The sequence below is a fragment of the Bufo bufo genome, chromosome 7 (genome assembly GCF_905171765.1).
Source record: "Bufo bufo chromosome 7, aBufBuf1.1, whole genome shotgun sequence".
NCBI classification, from domain to species: domain Eukaryota; kingdom Metazoa; phylum Chordata; class Amphibia; order Anura; family Bufonidae; genus Bufo; species Bufo bufo.
This window is the reverse complement of record NC_053395.1, coordinates 87,688,059-87,701,058: the sequence shown is the minus strand read 5'-3', so window position 1 is coordinate 87,701,058 and position 13,000 is coordinate 87,688,059. Positions and strand designations below refer to the sequence as shown.

At 41.7% G+C, this 13,000-nt stretch overlaps 1 protein-coding gene across 4 annotated transcripts in view; it reads right to left on the bottom strand.

Moving 5' to 3' along the window:
- The window catches only part of MYO1B (myosin IB), a 325,313-nt gene that overhangs the window by 118,727 nt on the left and 193,586 nt on the right, over nt 1-13,000 (bottom strand). For all 4 annotated transcript variants that reach the window (XM_040439420.1, XM_040439422.1, XM_040439424.1 and 1 more), the window contains exons 8-11: nt 7,950-8,048; nt 7,129-7,232; nt 5,806-5,953; nt 616-734 (exon numbers count right to left, since the gene is read on the bottom strand). In XM_040439420.1, the coding sequence (XP_040295354.1) occupies nt 616-734; nt 5,806-5,953; nt 7,129-7,232; nt 7,950-8,048 (470 nt within the window). The remainder of the gene's footprint in view (nt 1-615; nt 735-5,805; nt 5,954-7,128; nt 7,233-7,949; nt 8,049-13,000) is intronic.

The window sequence follows — 13,000 nt, the reverse complement described above, 5'->3', positions numbered from 1 at the left end:
AGCGGATCTCAGAAACGGAAAGCCAAAACGTGTGAAAGCAGCCTTATCTAGACACACATAATCAAGAAAAAATCTCCCTGCATCTCTTTAGCGTTTGTAACTTTTAAACATCACTTGCAAAAAATGCTGTCACAAATGGCGTTTCCGCGGCGCCCTTGCCACTTTCTGACAAGAGGGTGCGATAAGGGTGGGGGAGGGTTGGAGTCAGCAGGTCCACCACATGTATCTTCATTTGTGCCTGTTTTAAGGAGCAAAAGGCCACCGAAATTTCATTCTGGCACACGGACAGCCACAGTATTTACGACGATGCCTGTGCCTCACCATAAATTAGTCGCATTCTCCAGCAGCACAGGAGATTTCAAAACCAGAGTAAAACACCGGTCTTTGATAAATCTCCTCCAAAGACTAATTACTTTATTCATTTTTTTACTTATTATCAGGTAGTTCTGTGCAGGAAAATGAACTGTCAAACCATTAGATACAGCGAAACAGGGAAGTAAAGTAAAAGCGATAAAAGATTGAGATTGCAGTTGAACACTACAAACAAAAGAAAGAGCAGGTAGTCAAATCGGTGTTGCTTTTTGAACAAATGCAAAACTTTGGTTAATAACCAACCTGAGCAACATTGAGTGTTGTGGAGACCTTCTCTTGTTTGGCTTCCACAGTTCGGAAGCTGAAAGCTCGTTCTAGCACACTCTGGTCAATGCCCGTCAGCTCACAGATTTCTTTCAACTCTGTTATTAATAAGAAAATATATAGACTGTTATAGAACAAGAGATTTACACAAAGTACTTATTTCTGAAGATATATACAGGATACTACCTGTGGTATCTCTTATCCAAACCAAAACTAAGGGAATGTATAACTATGAAAAAACAGCACTCTAAAAGGAAAAGGTTTGATTGCACAATTCAAAATGCCAATACTAGAATTCTGACTCCATTTATGCCTAAAACCAGGGTAAATGCCTTGCACCAGATTTATTGTGTGTTTTAGTCCTGACCAGATAAGGGACATGGCTTACAGGAAAAAGAAGTGTGGATTAGAGGAAAGCCATGCCACATTGTGCCAACATTTTGGGGGTAAAACGCTGGTCTGAAGTATGCCTACCAAAAGGTGACATAACAGACAGATGTATCTAAAGATGCACCAAACCTCTCATACACCATGAACCACTGTGATAAAGTCAGTGCATCTACTCTAGAAATAAACTGTCCTGATGACAGTAGTAATTCATCCGACCCATTATGTTACAGAAACAGATGGCTAACACTGGGAATGTTCACTGACTACATGTCCTCAGCCACATGACCAGACAGTATTGCACATAGCCTAGGCCATATCCATTCACAGAGGGTATAGAAAATGGCTATTTTGGGATATGATATATTGATGCAAAGTGAATAATTTCTAATAGGAAGAAATGTTCCCACTTAAGCAGTGTTGTAAATTTGGATTAATATTAGTTTCATCCAGACAAGAGGATATCCGATTGCTTTTCATATGCTACAGTAGTGTACCTGGAGGCGATGACCACATCTTGAACTTATCTGAGTTTAAATACCTAATCTACACATATCTGGCTGTGAAGCCTGTTCTGGTCTTATAATAATTGATCTATATTTAAAGGGGTGATCTAAATTCTAAAAAAAAAAACTCCACCCCCAATACCCGTGCCCCTCATATACAGTGGATATAAAATGTCAGGTGTCTGCTGTAAACTGGGGCCTTAGTTAAGCTAGAGGGAATTATGAACAGTTCCAAATACCAGTCAATATTGGTACAAAACCTTCAGGCTTCTGCTAGAAAGCTGAACATGACGAGGAACTTCATCTTTCAGCATGACAACGACCCAAAGCATACATCCAAATCAACAAAGGAATGGCTTCACCAGAAGACCATTCAAGTTTTGGAATGGCCCAGCCAGAGCCCAGACCTGAATCCGATTGAAAATCTGTGGGGTGATCTGAAGAGGGCTGTGCACAGGAGATGCCCTCGCAATCTGACAGATTGAGTGTTTTTGCAATGAAGAGTGGGCAAATCTTGCAAAGTCAAAATGTGCCATGCTGATAGACTCATACCCAAAAAGACTGAGTGCTGTAATAAAATCAAAAGGTGCTTCAACAAAGTATTAGTTTAAGGGTGTGCACAATTATGCAACCATATTATTTTATTTTTATATTTTTTTATTTTTTCTTGTTTTTCAATTGAGTTGTACAGTTTATAGGTCACAAAAGGTGGAAAAAGTTCTGAAATGATTTATCTTTGTCTCATTTTTTTACATCACAGACACCTGACATTTTAACAGGGGTGTGTAGACTTTTTATATCCACTGTACATTATACTGCACACCGCCGCTGCATCTCCCAGTCGTGCCGAACAAAATATCCGGCGACAGGGTACAGCGCCGGCCGTGCAGGGATCCAGAGCAACGCAGGTGCCCTGGGGGGCAGGTAAATATAATGTATACGAGGGGCACGGGGGGGGGGGGGGGCGCAGGGGGATCTTTTAGAATTTGGATAACCCCGCTGTGCACCTCAAAACTTATTCTTACATCAAAGTTTCCCAATGAAAAGGGTTTCCTAATTTTAGGAATCCTTTCATATTAAAGCCTCTATACCTGATTGTAAACTGGCCCCTAACATGTAACAAGTAAAAAAGCTGTTATGTAAATGCATGTAGTACACTCAGACTGTATAAAATTTGATTTTTTACTCCTTTAAGTTGTCAAACGTGATCATCAACACTTATTGAGTTGCAGACTAATTTGTGCTCACAAATCTTCAAAAGGGTTAAAAAATTTATTTGTAAGGTGAGGCCCTTGAAATGAAAGAAAAAGTGCTCCTATGCAAAGCCATCTACCAACGGGCACCATTTCTTTTCCATGTGATAATTTAAGCTTCCACATCATATTGAATAATCGCCACATGTAAAAAAGGAGGAGTCGTACACTTTCTACGTGATCAGGATAAATTGCTTGAAGTGCTGAATCGTACGCATTATCATCCAGTGTAAAGTCCCCTTCAGATATGTAGTACAACCCCAGCTTGATTTAACAGTCCAGGAACCAAATTGCAGTAACAGCATGTGGTGTGTCTTTTTTGTGGTAAATTAAAATGAGACATGTTGAGGCTTTACATCACATTCTTTTGTGTGGTCATCATGTAGTCATTTAGAAAAGACCACGTCCATATTCAGTTGTGTTCAAAATAATTGTGTTTAAAAAAAAAAAAAAGTGAATAAAGCTCAAAATCCTTCTAATAGCTTTCATTTCCATACACACAAATGTATTGGGAAGACTACACATTCTATTCCAAAGCAAAACATGAAGAAAAATATATCAAATTTTTAAGAAAAGTAAATTAGACTGTTCAAAAAAATAGCAGTGTTTGTATTCTTTACAAAATCAAACATTCATTATATAAACTTAAAAATGTTTGAAGATTCTGCTTTCCTTTGAATCACTTAAAGGGAGTCTGTTTGTAACCCTTCCCATAGCTTTCAAGCATGCTTACAGTTAATAAAAACGTTACCTTTAGCATTAATCCTGGACTTATAAAACCGTCAAAAACCATCTTTGTAGCATATGCAAACGAGGGCTCGCAAGTGCCATGGGGCGGCGTTACGCTCATAGGTGCCCTGCTAGCTCAGCCTTTTCTTCGCTTCCCCCCCGCCCCTTCCTTCACTCCGCCTGCCCATCCTTTCCCTCTGACCGCCTATCTACTAACTTGTTGTTTCGCCGAGATCGCGCACGTGCACACTCAGTCAGTCGGCCGGGGCATGCGCACTGCGATGCCCATTCCTTGTACGGCATCACCGTAATTAATGCGCAGGCGCCGATGGACCGCCTTTGTTGTGTTTTCGCGTCGTTAGCCGGCGCAATAGTTACTGTGATGCCGTACAAGGAATGGGCATCGCAGTGCGCATGCGCCGGCCTGAGTGCGCAGGTGCGGGATCTCGGCGAAACAACAAGTTAGTAGATAGGCGGTCAGAGGGAAAGGATGGGCGGGCGGAGGGAAGGAAGGGGGCGGGGGGAAGCGAAGAAGAGGCTGAGCTAGCAGGGCACCTATGAGCGTAACGCCGCCCCTGGGCACTTGTGAGCCCTTGTTTGCATATGCTACAAAGATGTTTTTTGACGGTTTTATAAGTCCAGGATTGATGCTAAAGGTAACGTTTTTATTAACTGTAAGCATGCTTGAAAGCTATGGGAAAGGTTACAAAAGTGAAATGCTGATGACAGACTCCCTTTAACTAATATTTAGTTGTATAACCGCTGTTTCTGAGAACTGCTGTACATCTGTGCTGCATGGAGTCAACCGACTTCTGGCACCTGTGAACAGGTATTCCAGCCCAGGATGATTGGACTACATTCCACAGTTCTTCTCTATTTCTTGGTTTTGCCTCAGAAACTGCATTTTTTATGTCACCCCACAAGTTTTCTATTGGATTAAGATATTGGATTGGGCTGGCCACTCCATAATGTCAATATTGTTGGTCTGGAACCAAGATGTTGCACGTTTACTGGTGTGTTTGGGGTCGTTGTCTTGTTGGAACACCCATTTCAAGGGCATTTCCTCTTCAGCATAAGGCAGCATGACCTCTTCAAGTATTCTGATGTATTCAAACTGATCCATGATCCCTGGTATGCGATAAATAGGCCCAACACCGTAGTATAAGAAAAATCCCCATATCATGATGCTTGCGCCACCATGCTTCACTGTCTTCACAGTGTACTGTGGCTTGAATTCAGTGTTTGGGGGGGGTCGTCTGACAAACTTTCTCCGGCCACTAGACCCAAAAAGAACAATCTTACTTTCATCAGTCCACAAAATGTTGCGCCATTTCTCTTTAGGCCAGTCAATGTGCTCTTTGGCAGATTGTAACCTCCTCAGCACGTCTTTTTTTCAACAGTGGGACTTTGCGGGGGCTTCTTGCAGATAGCTTGGCTTCACATAGGTGTCTTCTAATTGTAACAGGACTCACAGTCCTTGCCATTTTGGCTATTCTTCTATCCATTCGAATGGTAGTTTTTTGCTTACTTCCACGTCTTTCAGGTTTTGGTTGCCATTTTAAAGCATTTGCGATCATTTTAGCTGAGCAGCCTATCATTTTCTGCACTTCTTTATAGGTTTTCCCCTCTCCAATCAACTTTTTAATTCAGGTACGCTGTTCTTCTGAACAATGTCTGGAACTACCCATTTTCCCCAGAATTTCAGAGCGAAATGCACTGTAACCAGTATGTACAACATTTTCTACCTTCCATTCTTAAAAAAGAGCAATAATTGTCAACGGTTTTTCGAGGAATAAATGACCTGACTAATTGAACTCCACAATGCTATTATTTTGAACATGCCCCTTTCAATAAGTGATTCAATTACACAGAAACAGCAGCATGCATGTCATGACTGTTAGGTCTGTTGGATTTCTATTACTCTATTACACCTGCTAGTAAATTATTTGCCATCTAGAAATATAATTTCTACCAAAAACACTGATTGATCAGGTTAGTGATGTCTGACTGCTATTATTTTGAACACAACTGTATTCATATTCCCTGGATCTAATAATATCAGAGACAAAAAAGGCATTAACACCCTTCAAAGCCCTACAAACACAAGGCCTTCTTGTTCTGAGGGATTCTTACCATCGCCTCTTTTAGGCTACAATTTGATCTCCAGGAAGTCCAGCCCTTAAGCAATCATTTTCAATTACTGGATTCACAAAGCCCTCCTGTTTACAGATCACATTACCTTGGTTTAGGTCATTAGAGGTCTAATTATAGTATAGTGCAGACAGCGCCCTTACCGTTTTTGTCTTTAATTTTGCTTTCATCCTGACCATTAACACGAGATTCTGGTTTGAACTCAATGTTCCCCAATTTTAGCACTGCAGCTATAACTTCTAAAACAGACTGTGTTTCGTGCTCCATAAAGCCTACAATCTGCATCGCATTCTGTGAAAGGATCATAATCATTTTAAACAAATGGCAATAATTCAGTGAACAAACATCCTACAATATAAAAATTTTACTTATTTTTAACTTCTCACATACTGTACGTGGTTAAGTCGTCAAACAAGAAGAAATTCTGCACGTGTCTGATCCTATGCTCTTTAATGGAAAGCATTTACAATTAACAGACAATTAAAGGAAATGTGTCACCTATAATTTTTTTTTCTGTAAATTAAAACCTGATAGTGACACATTTTTCCCCAATCTATTTTTTATTTTAAGATTTGGGCCATTAATACAATAGCATGGAGTTTTCCAGGCATGCTTAGTGACTTGAAGTTTTTTTTTTTATATTTTATTTTTTTATTATGAATCATGACATGGAAATGAAACAAAACAAAAAACTAAAATTCTTTAAAAAAAAAAGTGTTTAAACTTAAAAAAAAACTTGATTTGCATAAATCTAATTTTCTGATTACACATTCCCTTTAAACAGTAACATTGTGGAAAGGACAAAGACAATAGAGGGAGACCATTTTTCCATTGGTACTTATTAAATGTTGTTTACCACGCCAGCGCTGCGCTCCCAGTCCTTATATGCTCCTTGCACTTTGGGGGTCTAACGCATGTACTGTGGGTTGTAAGCAGGTTAGGATCACATGCACAATGTACAAAAAGCATATAAAGGACTGGGAATGAAGCGCTGGTCCAGTAAGCAATATTTAATAAGTACCAATCAAAAAGTTGTTACTGTAATCAAGGGGGTGGGGGGCATCGGATAACCCCTTTAAAATGTATGTGCTTGTTTCACAGGGTTTTAACAGCCTACCATGAAATTGCAGAGCATAGCAGTTTACATTTAAAAGAAGCACCATAACTCCAACTAAATAGCATAATCTCTCAGTTACTCTATACACCAATCACTTTTTTTTAAAAATTATTTTCATATGCTGTCAATTTGTTATGAATTGAAAATACAAATCAACAGCTATGCTGTTGGCAAGTTTCTGAGAAACTTCTTGTAAAGTTACAAACTATATGGCTGCACTTCTGTTGTAACTGAATGGCCATGGCAAAACAGCATAGGCACAGCCATACCGATTGCCCCCCACAAAAAAAAAGCAAAAAAAACAAACACTTCTCAAACAACCTTGAAAGCGCTACATTTCACATCTTACCCTGACAGTTCTGAAGTTAGATGCATCATCCACTCCATTCACTTTTGCAGAATCTAAGCTGAGATAGTTGTATTTGCTGAAGTCCCGTTCCAGTTTTAATTTAGCTAATAAAATGAAAATATTGCAAAACTCAGCACTTTATAGAACAGGATAAACTGTATCATGGGATAGGTCTGAACACCATTCTATAGTGGTTCATGTGTTAACAGTGAATACATGTCTAAAAAGTAAAATCAGAGCCCAGAAGAGTGCCGGAGACCACCAGAGCCCAGAAGAGTGCCGGAGACCACCAGAGCCCAGAAGAGTGCCGGAGACCACCAGAGCCCAGAAGAGTGCCGGAGACCACCAGAGCCCAGAAGAGTGCCGGAGACCACCAGAGCCCAGAAGAGTGCCGGAGACCACCAGAGCCCAGAAGAGTGCCGGAGACCACCAGAGCCCAGAAGAGTGCCGGAGACCAACAGAACCCAGAAGAGTGCCGGAGACCAACAGAACCCAGAAGAGTGCCGGAGACCAACAGAACCCAGAAGAGTGCCGGAGACCAACAGAACCCAGAAGAGTGCCGGAGACCACCAGAGCCCAGAAGAGTGCCGGAGACCACCAGAGCCCAGAAGAGTGCCGGAGACCACCAGAGCCCAGAAGAGTGCCGGAGACCACCAGAGCCCAGAAGAGTGCCGGAGACCAACAGAGCCCAGAAGAGTGCCGGAGACCAACAGAGCCCAGAAGAGTGCCGGAGACCACCAGAGCCCAGAAGAGTGCCGGAGACAACCAAAGTCATACTACTTGCTTAAAGGAACATTCTTCATTGTCAAATTTATACTTACTTAGTAGATCCTCTGAAGCACCAGACAACAACTGATAGAAGATGTGAAAATTTCTTTCACCCCTTGGCTGTCTAACAACCCTGGACTTTTCCAGGAGATCTAGAAAGAAGACACAAAACAATACGGACATGAAAAAAATATATATAATAATCTGACATATCACTCTACTAATGGCCATACACATTAGACCAAAATTGATCAAAACTGATGGTTTGAACCAAAATGATTAATTGTTTGAAGTTTGCGTGTTTTTTTTTTTTCATCCTATACTTGCTAGTCCACAAATGATCTTTTCTTAAAAGAACATTCCCAGAACATTTTAGAAACATTGTTCATTTCCTAGGTGTGAGCGATTTGAAAATTCACTTTGTATATGGTTGGCAGCATCTCCCCTATTTACAGGGGGCAATGTGTAGGAGACCATCAAACATTTTTAAGCACAATCCAACAAACAAGCGTTATCTCTTTTGTTGGCCGATTGGTGAATTGTCTAGAAGGGTTGATGATAGGTCAAACAAAAGGTGCCTACCAAAGTTGATTCTCAAACATTGACACGTTTAATAGGCCCTTAAAGGGTAAGCCTACCAAGAAGAAAAAAAATAATTAAAAATCTTAAAAAGGCCTTTAACTATAGATGATGGCTTAAAATAACCATCCAAATCAATATCTACATCCTATCTGGTTTAAATAGTGGCTAGTGTAAATGTGTGAAAAAAAAAGTCTACCAGCTAACAATAAAGCTGCTGCAACTACACTGCCATATGAACAGCTCCTACCCTTACCTACTGTCTTCGTCCCCATTCCCTAGTGGATTATAAGCCCTTGTGGACAGTCCTGTCTTCTTGTGGTCCTGTCTCCAGTACCATTCTAACTATTTTTTATACTTCAGCCTCGCGTACAAGACTGTATGTATTTTACAGTCTACAAATTGAGGAGCCGCAAAATACAGATACCATCTTGGTTTTTTGCGGCCCCGTTGATTTCAATGGGTCGTGTTCCACATTTCGCAGCCAAGTATAGGACATGTTCTATCATTTTGCGGAATGGACATATTGATTACTGAAAGTACATGGGTGATCTGTATGCTTTCCGCATCCGTATGTCCACTAGGCAAAAATATAGGATATGTCCGCATAATGCAGACCACAGACCCATTGAAGTAATTTGATCTGCCAAAAAAAAAAAAAAATGCGTCCGGCATACGGACTGCATTTGTATTTTGCAGATCCGTAATTTTCAGACCACAAATCAAATATGATTGTGTACATGAGACCTTATTGTACCAATTACTGTATTGTGTTTACACCCTTTTCACATGTACAGCACCCTGGAATAAATAACTAATACTAGACAGTAATATGAATCCACATCACTGATCTATAACACATATGAGCAATATAAAAAAGGGACATGTCTCAAAATCTCAAGTTTTAAGCCTGTAACTTCAAGCAATACTATCTCAGAATTAAAGATTAAAAACTGGAATTCACATTCTTATTTAAGACGTTCGATCACCACATCTGCAATCATTTGTGTTTTATTTAATCAGGGACACTACAACCAAACTTCATTTTCATTGGACACCTTTATATTCATTGTTCTATGTATACTCTGCCCATGTAAAGATTGATTGCTACATTCAAGAGCTCTGATAAAAAGGTACATACACTTCTGCAAGAGTTTACATTTTCAAAGGAGCAGATCACAAAGGATTAGGGGCATGTGAAAGCAATAAATTATATGATTAACAAACAGCTCCTGACATTTAGTGTAGAAATGTTCCAGCTTGTTCCATAACAATGAAAGGACTTCTACAACACAAGACTAACTGTCTTAAGTCCATGAAAGAACAGGACAAATAATTCATATAAAAAAAAAAATTTTTTTTTTTTTTTAGAAAGCATTAGTAACAGTCTGGAGATGTAAAGGTCATATTAAAGGGAACCTGTCACCGGGATTTTGGGTATAGAGCTGAGGACATGGGTTGCTAGATGGCCGCCAGCAAATCCACAATACCCAGTCCTCATATCTGTGTGCTTTTATTGTGTAAAAAAAACCTATTTGATACATATGCAAATTAACATAAGAGTCATATGTTACTTGTGTGACCAGAGAAGAGTCATTTTCAAGCTCTGACTCATCTTAGGGTAATTTGCATATGTAACAAATCGGTTTTTATACACAATAAAAGCACACAGGGCTATGGGGACTGGGTATTGCGGATGTGCTAGCGGCCATCTAGCAACCCATGTCCTCAGCATTATAACCCAAAATCTTGGTGACAGGTTCCCTTTAGATGGGCAGACACCAGGTCAAAAACTAACACCAAGTGGTGCAAAATGCAAAGGGGACAAACAATCGTTATTACAATCGTTCCTCCCCCATTTACTTTGCATATTGTCGGGGGCACACCCCTGTATACACAGGGCATTACTCTGCTGACAAACAAAAATTTTTGGTGTTGCAAATATGGATTTCTTGTGAACACTGGTTCGTCCGGAGCCATCACTCCTTCTAACACAGATACCTGCTCGAGTCTTGCTGCCAAGTCCAAGTTAAAACAAATTAGTGAACAGTGTGGGGGATTAGCTCTCTTTCGGGGGTCATTCTCACAGATATCTTCGCCAGGCACCAAGCTTAAGGTCCAAACGCTGCTTTATTGCAGCACATCCGCGTAAACAAACAATTATACAAAATAATAAACACTCGCCTGGCTGGGCTCTAACTAAACATAACCTAGTCCCTGACTTAACTAAAGGTTACAGTTTATACCTTGCATCAGACCCGGCTTTCCCAGCCTAACAGTTCCCCAGCCTCCAGGCTGTACAAGTACGAGTCCCTTTGGGGGATTAGGATCCAGAAGTCTTCCCAACTCTGACCTAGTGACCCTAGTACCACAGGAGTCACTGCGTCCCCCAAGGTCCAGGCCATCACCTAGCCTCGTGACCCCTCAGCCAGCCCGGCTGAGACCACTTATAGAGCCTCCAGCAGGACTCTGTTGCACAAAGAATCTCCCTCTGACTGACAGTCTGGGCTGGGCCCTTATCCCAGAGTGATTGTGGCACGTGGTGCTGCCTCAGAATTGATGACTGACGAGGAAGACATGGAAACTCCTGCCATGAATTTCTCCTAGCAGCTATGAGGCCCATCACTACACAACGGGTAGAAATTTTCTTTGCTCAAGAACAATTTTTTGTTCCTCCTTTTACCAATTGTTCTTCTTGCCACTACTATTCCATAAAGAACATTCTGGTCATCAATAATCACAGATTGTGCAAAGACATGGGGAGACTTAGTGATGGAACACTTGCATTGTCCCCGATTGCATTGTCCCTGTCCATTTTCTGCTGACTAGTCACACACAATGACTAAATTTATATACCGTATTCTATATATTTTCAAGTTTAAATCTTAGTAAAATTATAAAAATCAATCATGTTGTTAGACTACTTTCACACTTGCATTCGGGGTTCCGCTTGTGAGTTCCGTTTGAAGGCTCTCACAAGCGGCCCCGAACGGATCCGTACTGCCCCAATGCATTCTGAGTGGATGCGGATCCGCTCAGAATGCATCAGTTTGGCACCGTTTGGCCTCCGTTCCGCTCAGCAGGCGGACACCCGAACGCAGCTTGCAGCGTTTTGGTGTCCGCCTGGCCGTGCGGAGCCAAATGGATCCGTCCAGACTTACAATGCAAGTCAATGGGGACGGATCCGTTTGACGTTGACACAATATGGTGCAATTGCAAACGGATCTGTCCCCCATTGACTTTCAATGTAAAGTCAGGAGTCCCTATTAATATACCATCAGATCAGAGTTTTCTCCAATCCGATGGTATATTTTAACTTGAAGCGTCCCCATCACCATGGGAACGCCTCTATGTTAGAATATACCATCGGATTTGAGTTAGATCGTAAAACTCTGATCCGACAGTATATTCTAACACAGAGGCGTTCCCATGGTGATGGGGACGCTTCTAGTTAGAATATACTAAAAGAACTGTGTACATGACTGCCCCCCTGCTGCCTGGCAGCACCCGATCTCTTACAGGGGATGGTTATCCGCACAATTAACCCCTCAGGTGCCGCACCTGAGGGGTTAATTGTGCGTATCATGGCCCTCTGTAAGAGATCGGGTGCTGCCAGGCAGCAGGGGGCAGACCCCCCCCCCCCTCCCTCCCCTGTATTTAACTCATTGGTGGCCAGTGCGAATACAGGGGAGGGAGGGGGGCCGCACTGGCCACCAATGAGTTAAAAACAGGGGAGGGAGGGGGGGGGGGGTCTGCCCCCTCCTGCCTGGCAGCACCCGATCTCTTACAGGGGGCCATGATACGCACAATTAACCCCTCAGGTGCGGCACCTGAGGGGTTAATTGTGCGGAGCACAGCCCCCTGTAAGAGATCGGGTGCTGCCAGGCAGCAGTCATGTACACAGTTCTTTTAGTATATTCTAACTTGAAGCTTCCCCATCACCATGGGAACGCCTCTGTGTTAGAATATACTGTCGGATCTGAGTTTTCACGAAGTGAAAAATCAGATCTGAAAAAAATAGTTATGCAGACGGATCCGTTCTGAACGGATGCAAGCGTTTGCATTATAGGAGAGGATCCGTCTGTGCAGACACCAGACGGATCCGCTCAGAACGCAAGTGTGAAAGTAGCCTTACCAATATTTAGTAAATTTTAGCACAGTTGTCACAGTATTACGTCTAGTGGTGCACGATGTGTTATCACTGCAGTTATTTCTAGGTTAGTCTCAAGCACAAAGCACAAAGGACATCCACACCTTCCAATGTACCTCAAAGACCTAACTACAGTTGTGTATAAAAAGATCAAAAAAAGTGCAGTATTTCATATAAGACATCAAATGGCCTAAAAGCGGAATCTGCAGATGTATTCCCTTCTACTGTATTAGAGAAGAAATTACTATTGTCTGATTTTCCTCTACTCCTGAAGGGAAACCGTGCGCTTCTGGTTTTGACCTTGTTCCATCAGTAAACTGTTCCCAGCTTCTGAAGATAGCTGTGCTGACGGGTGCCTGGATCTGACCGTGAAGC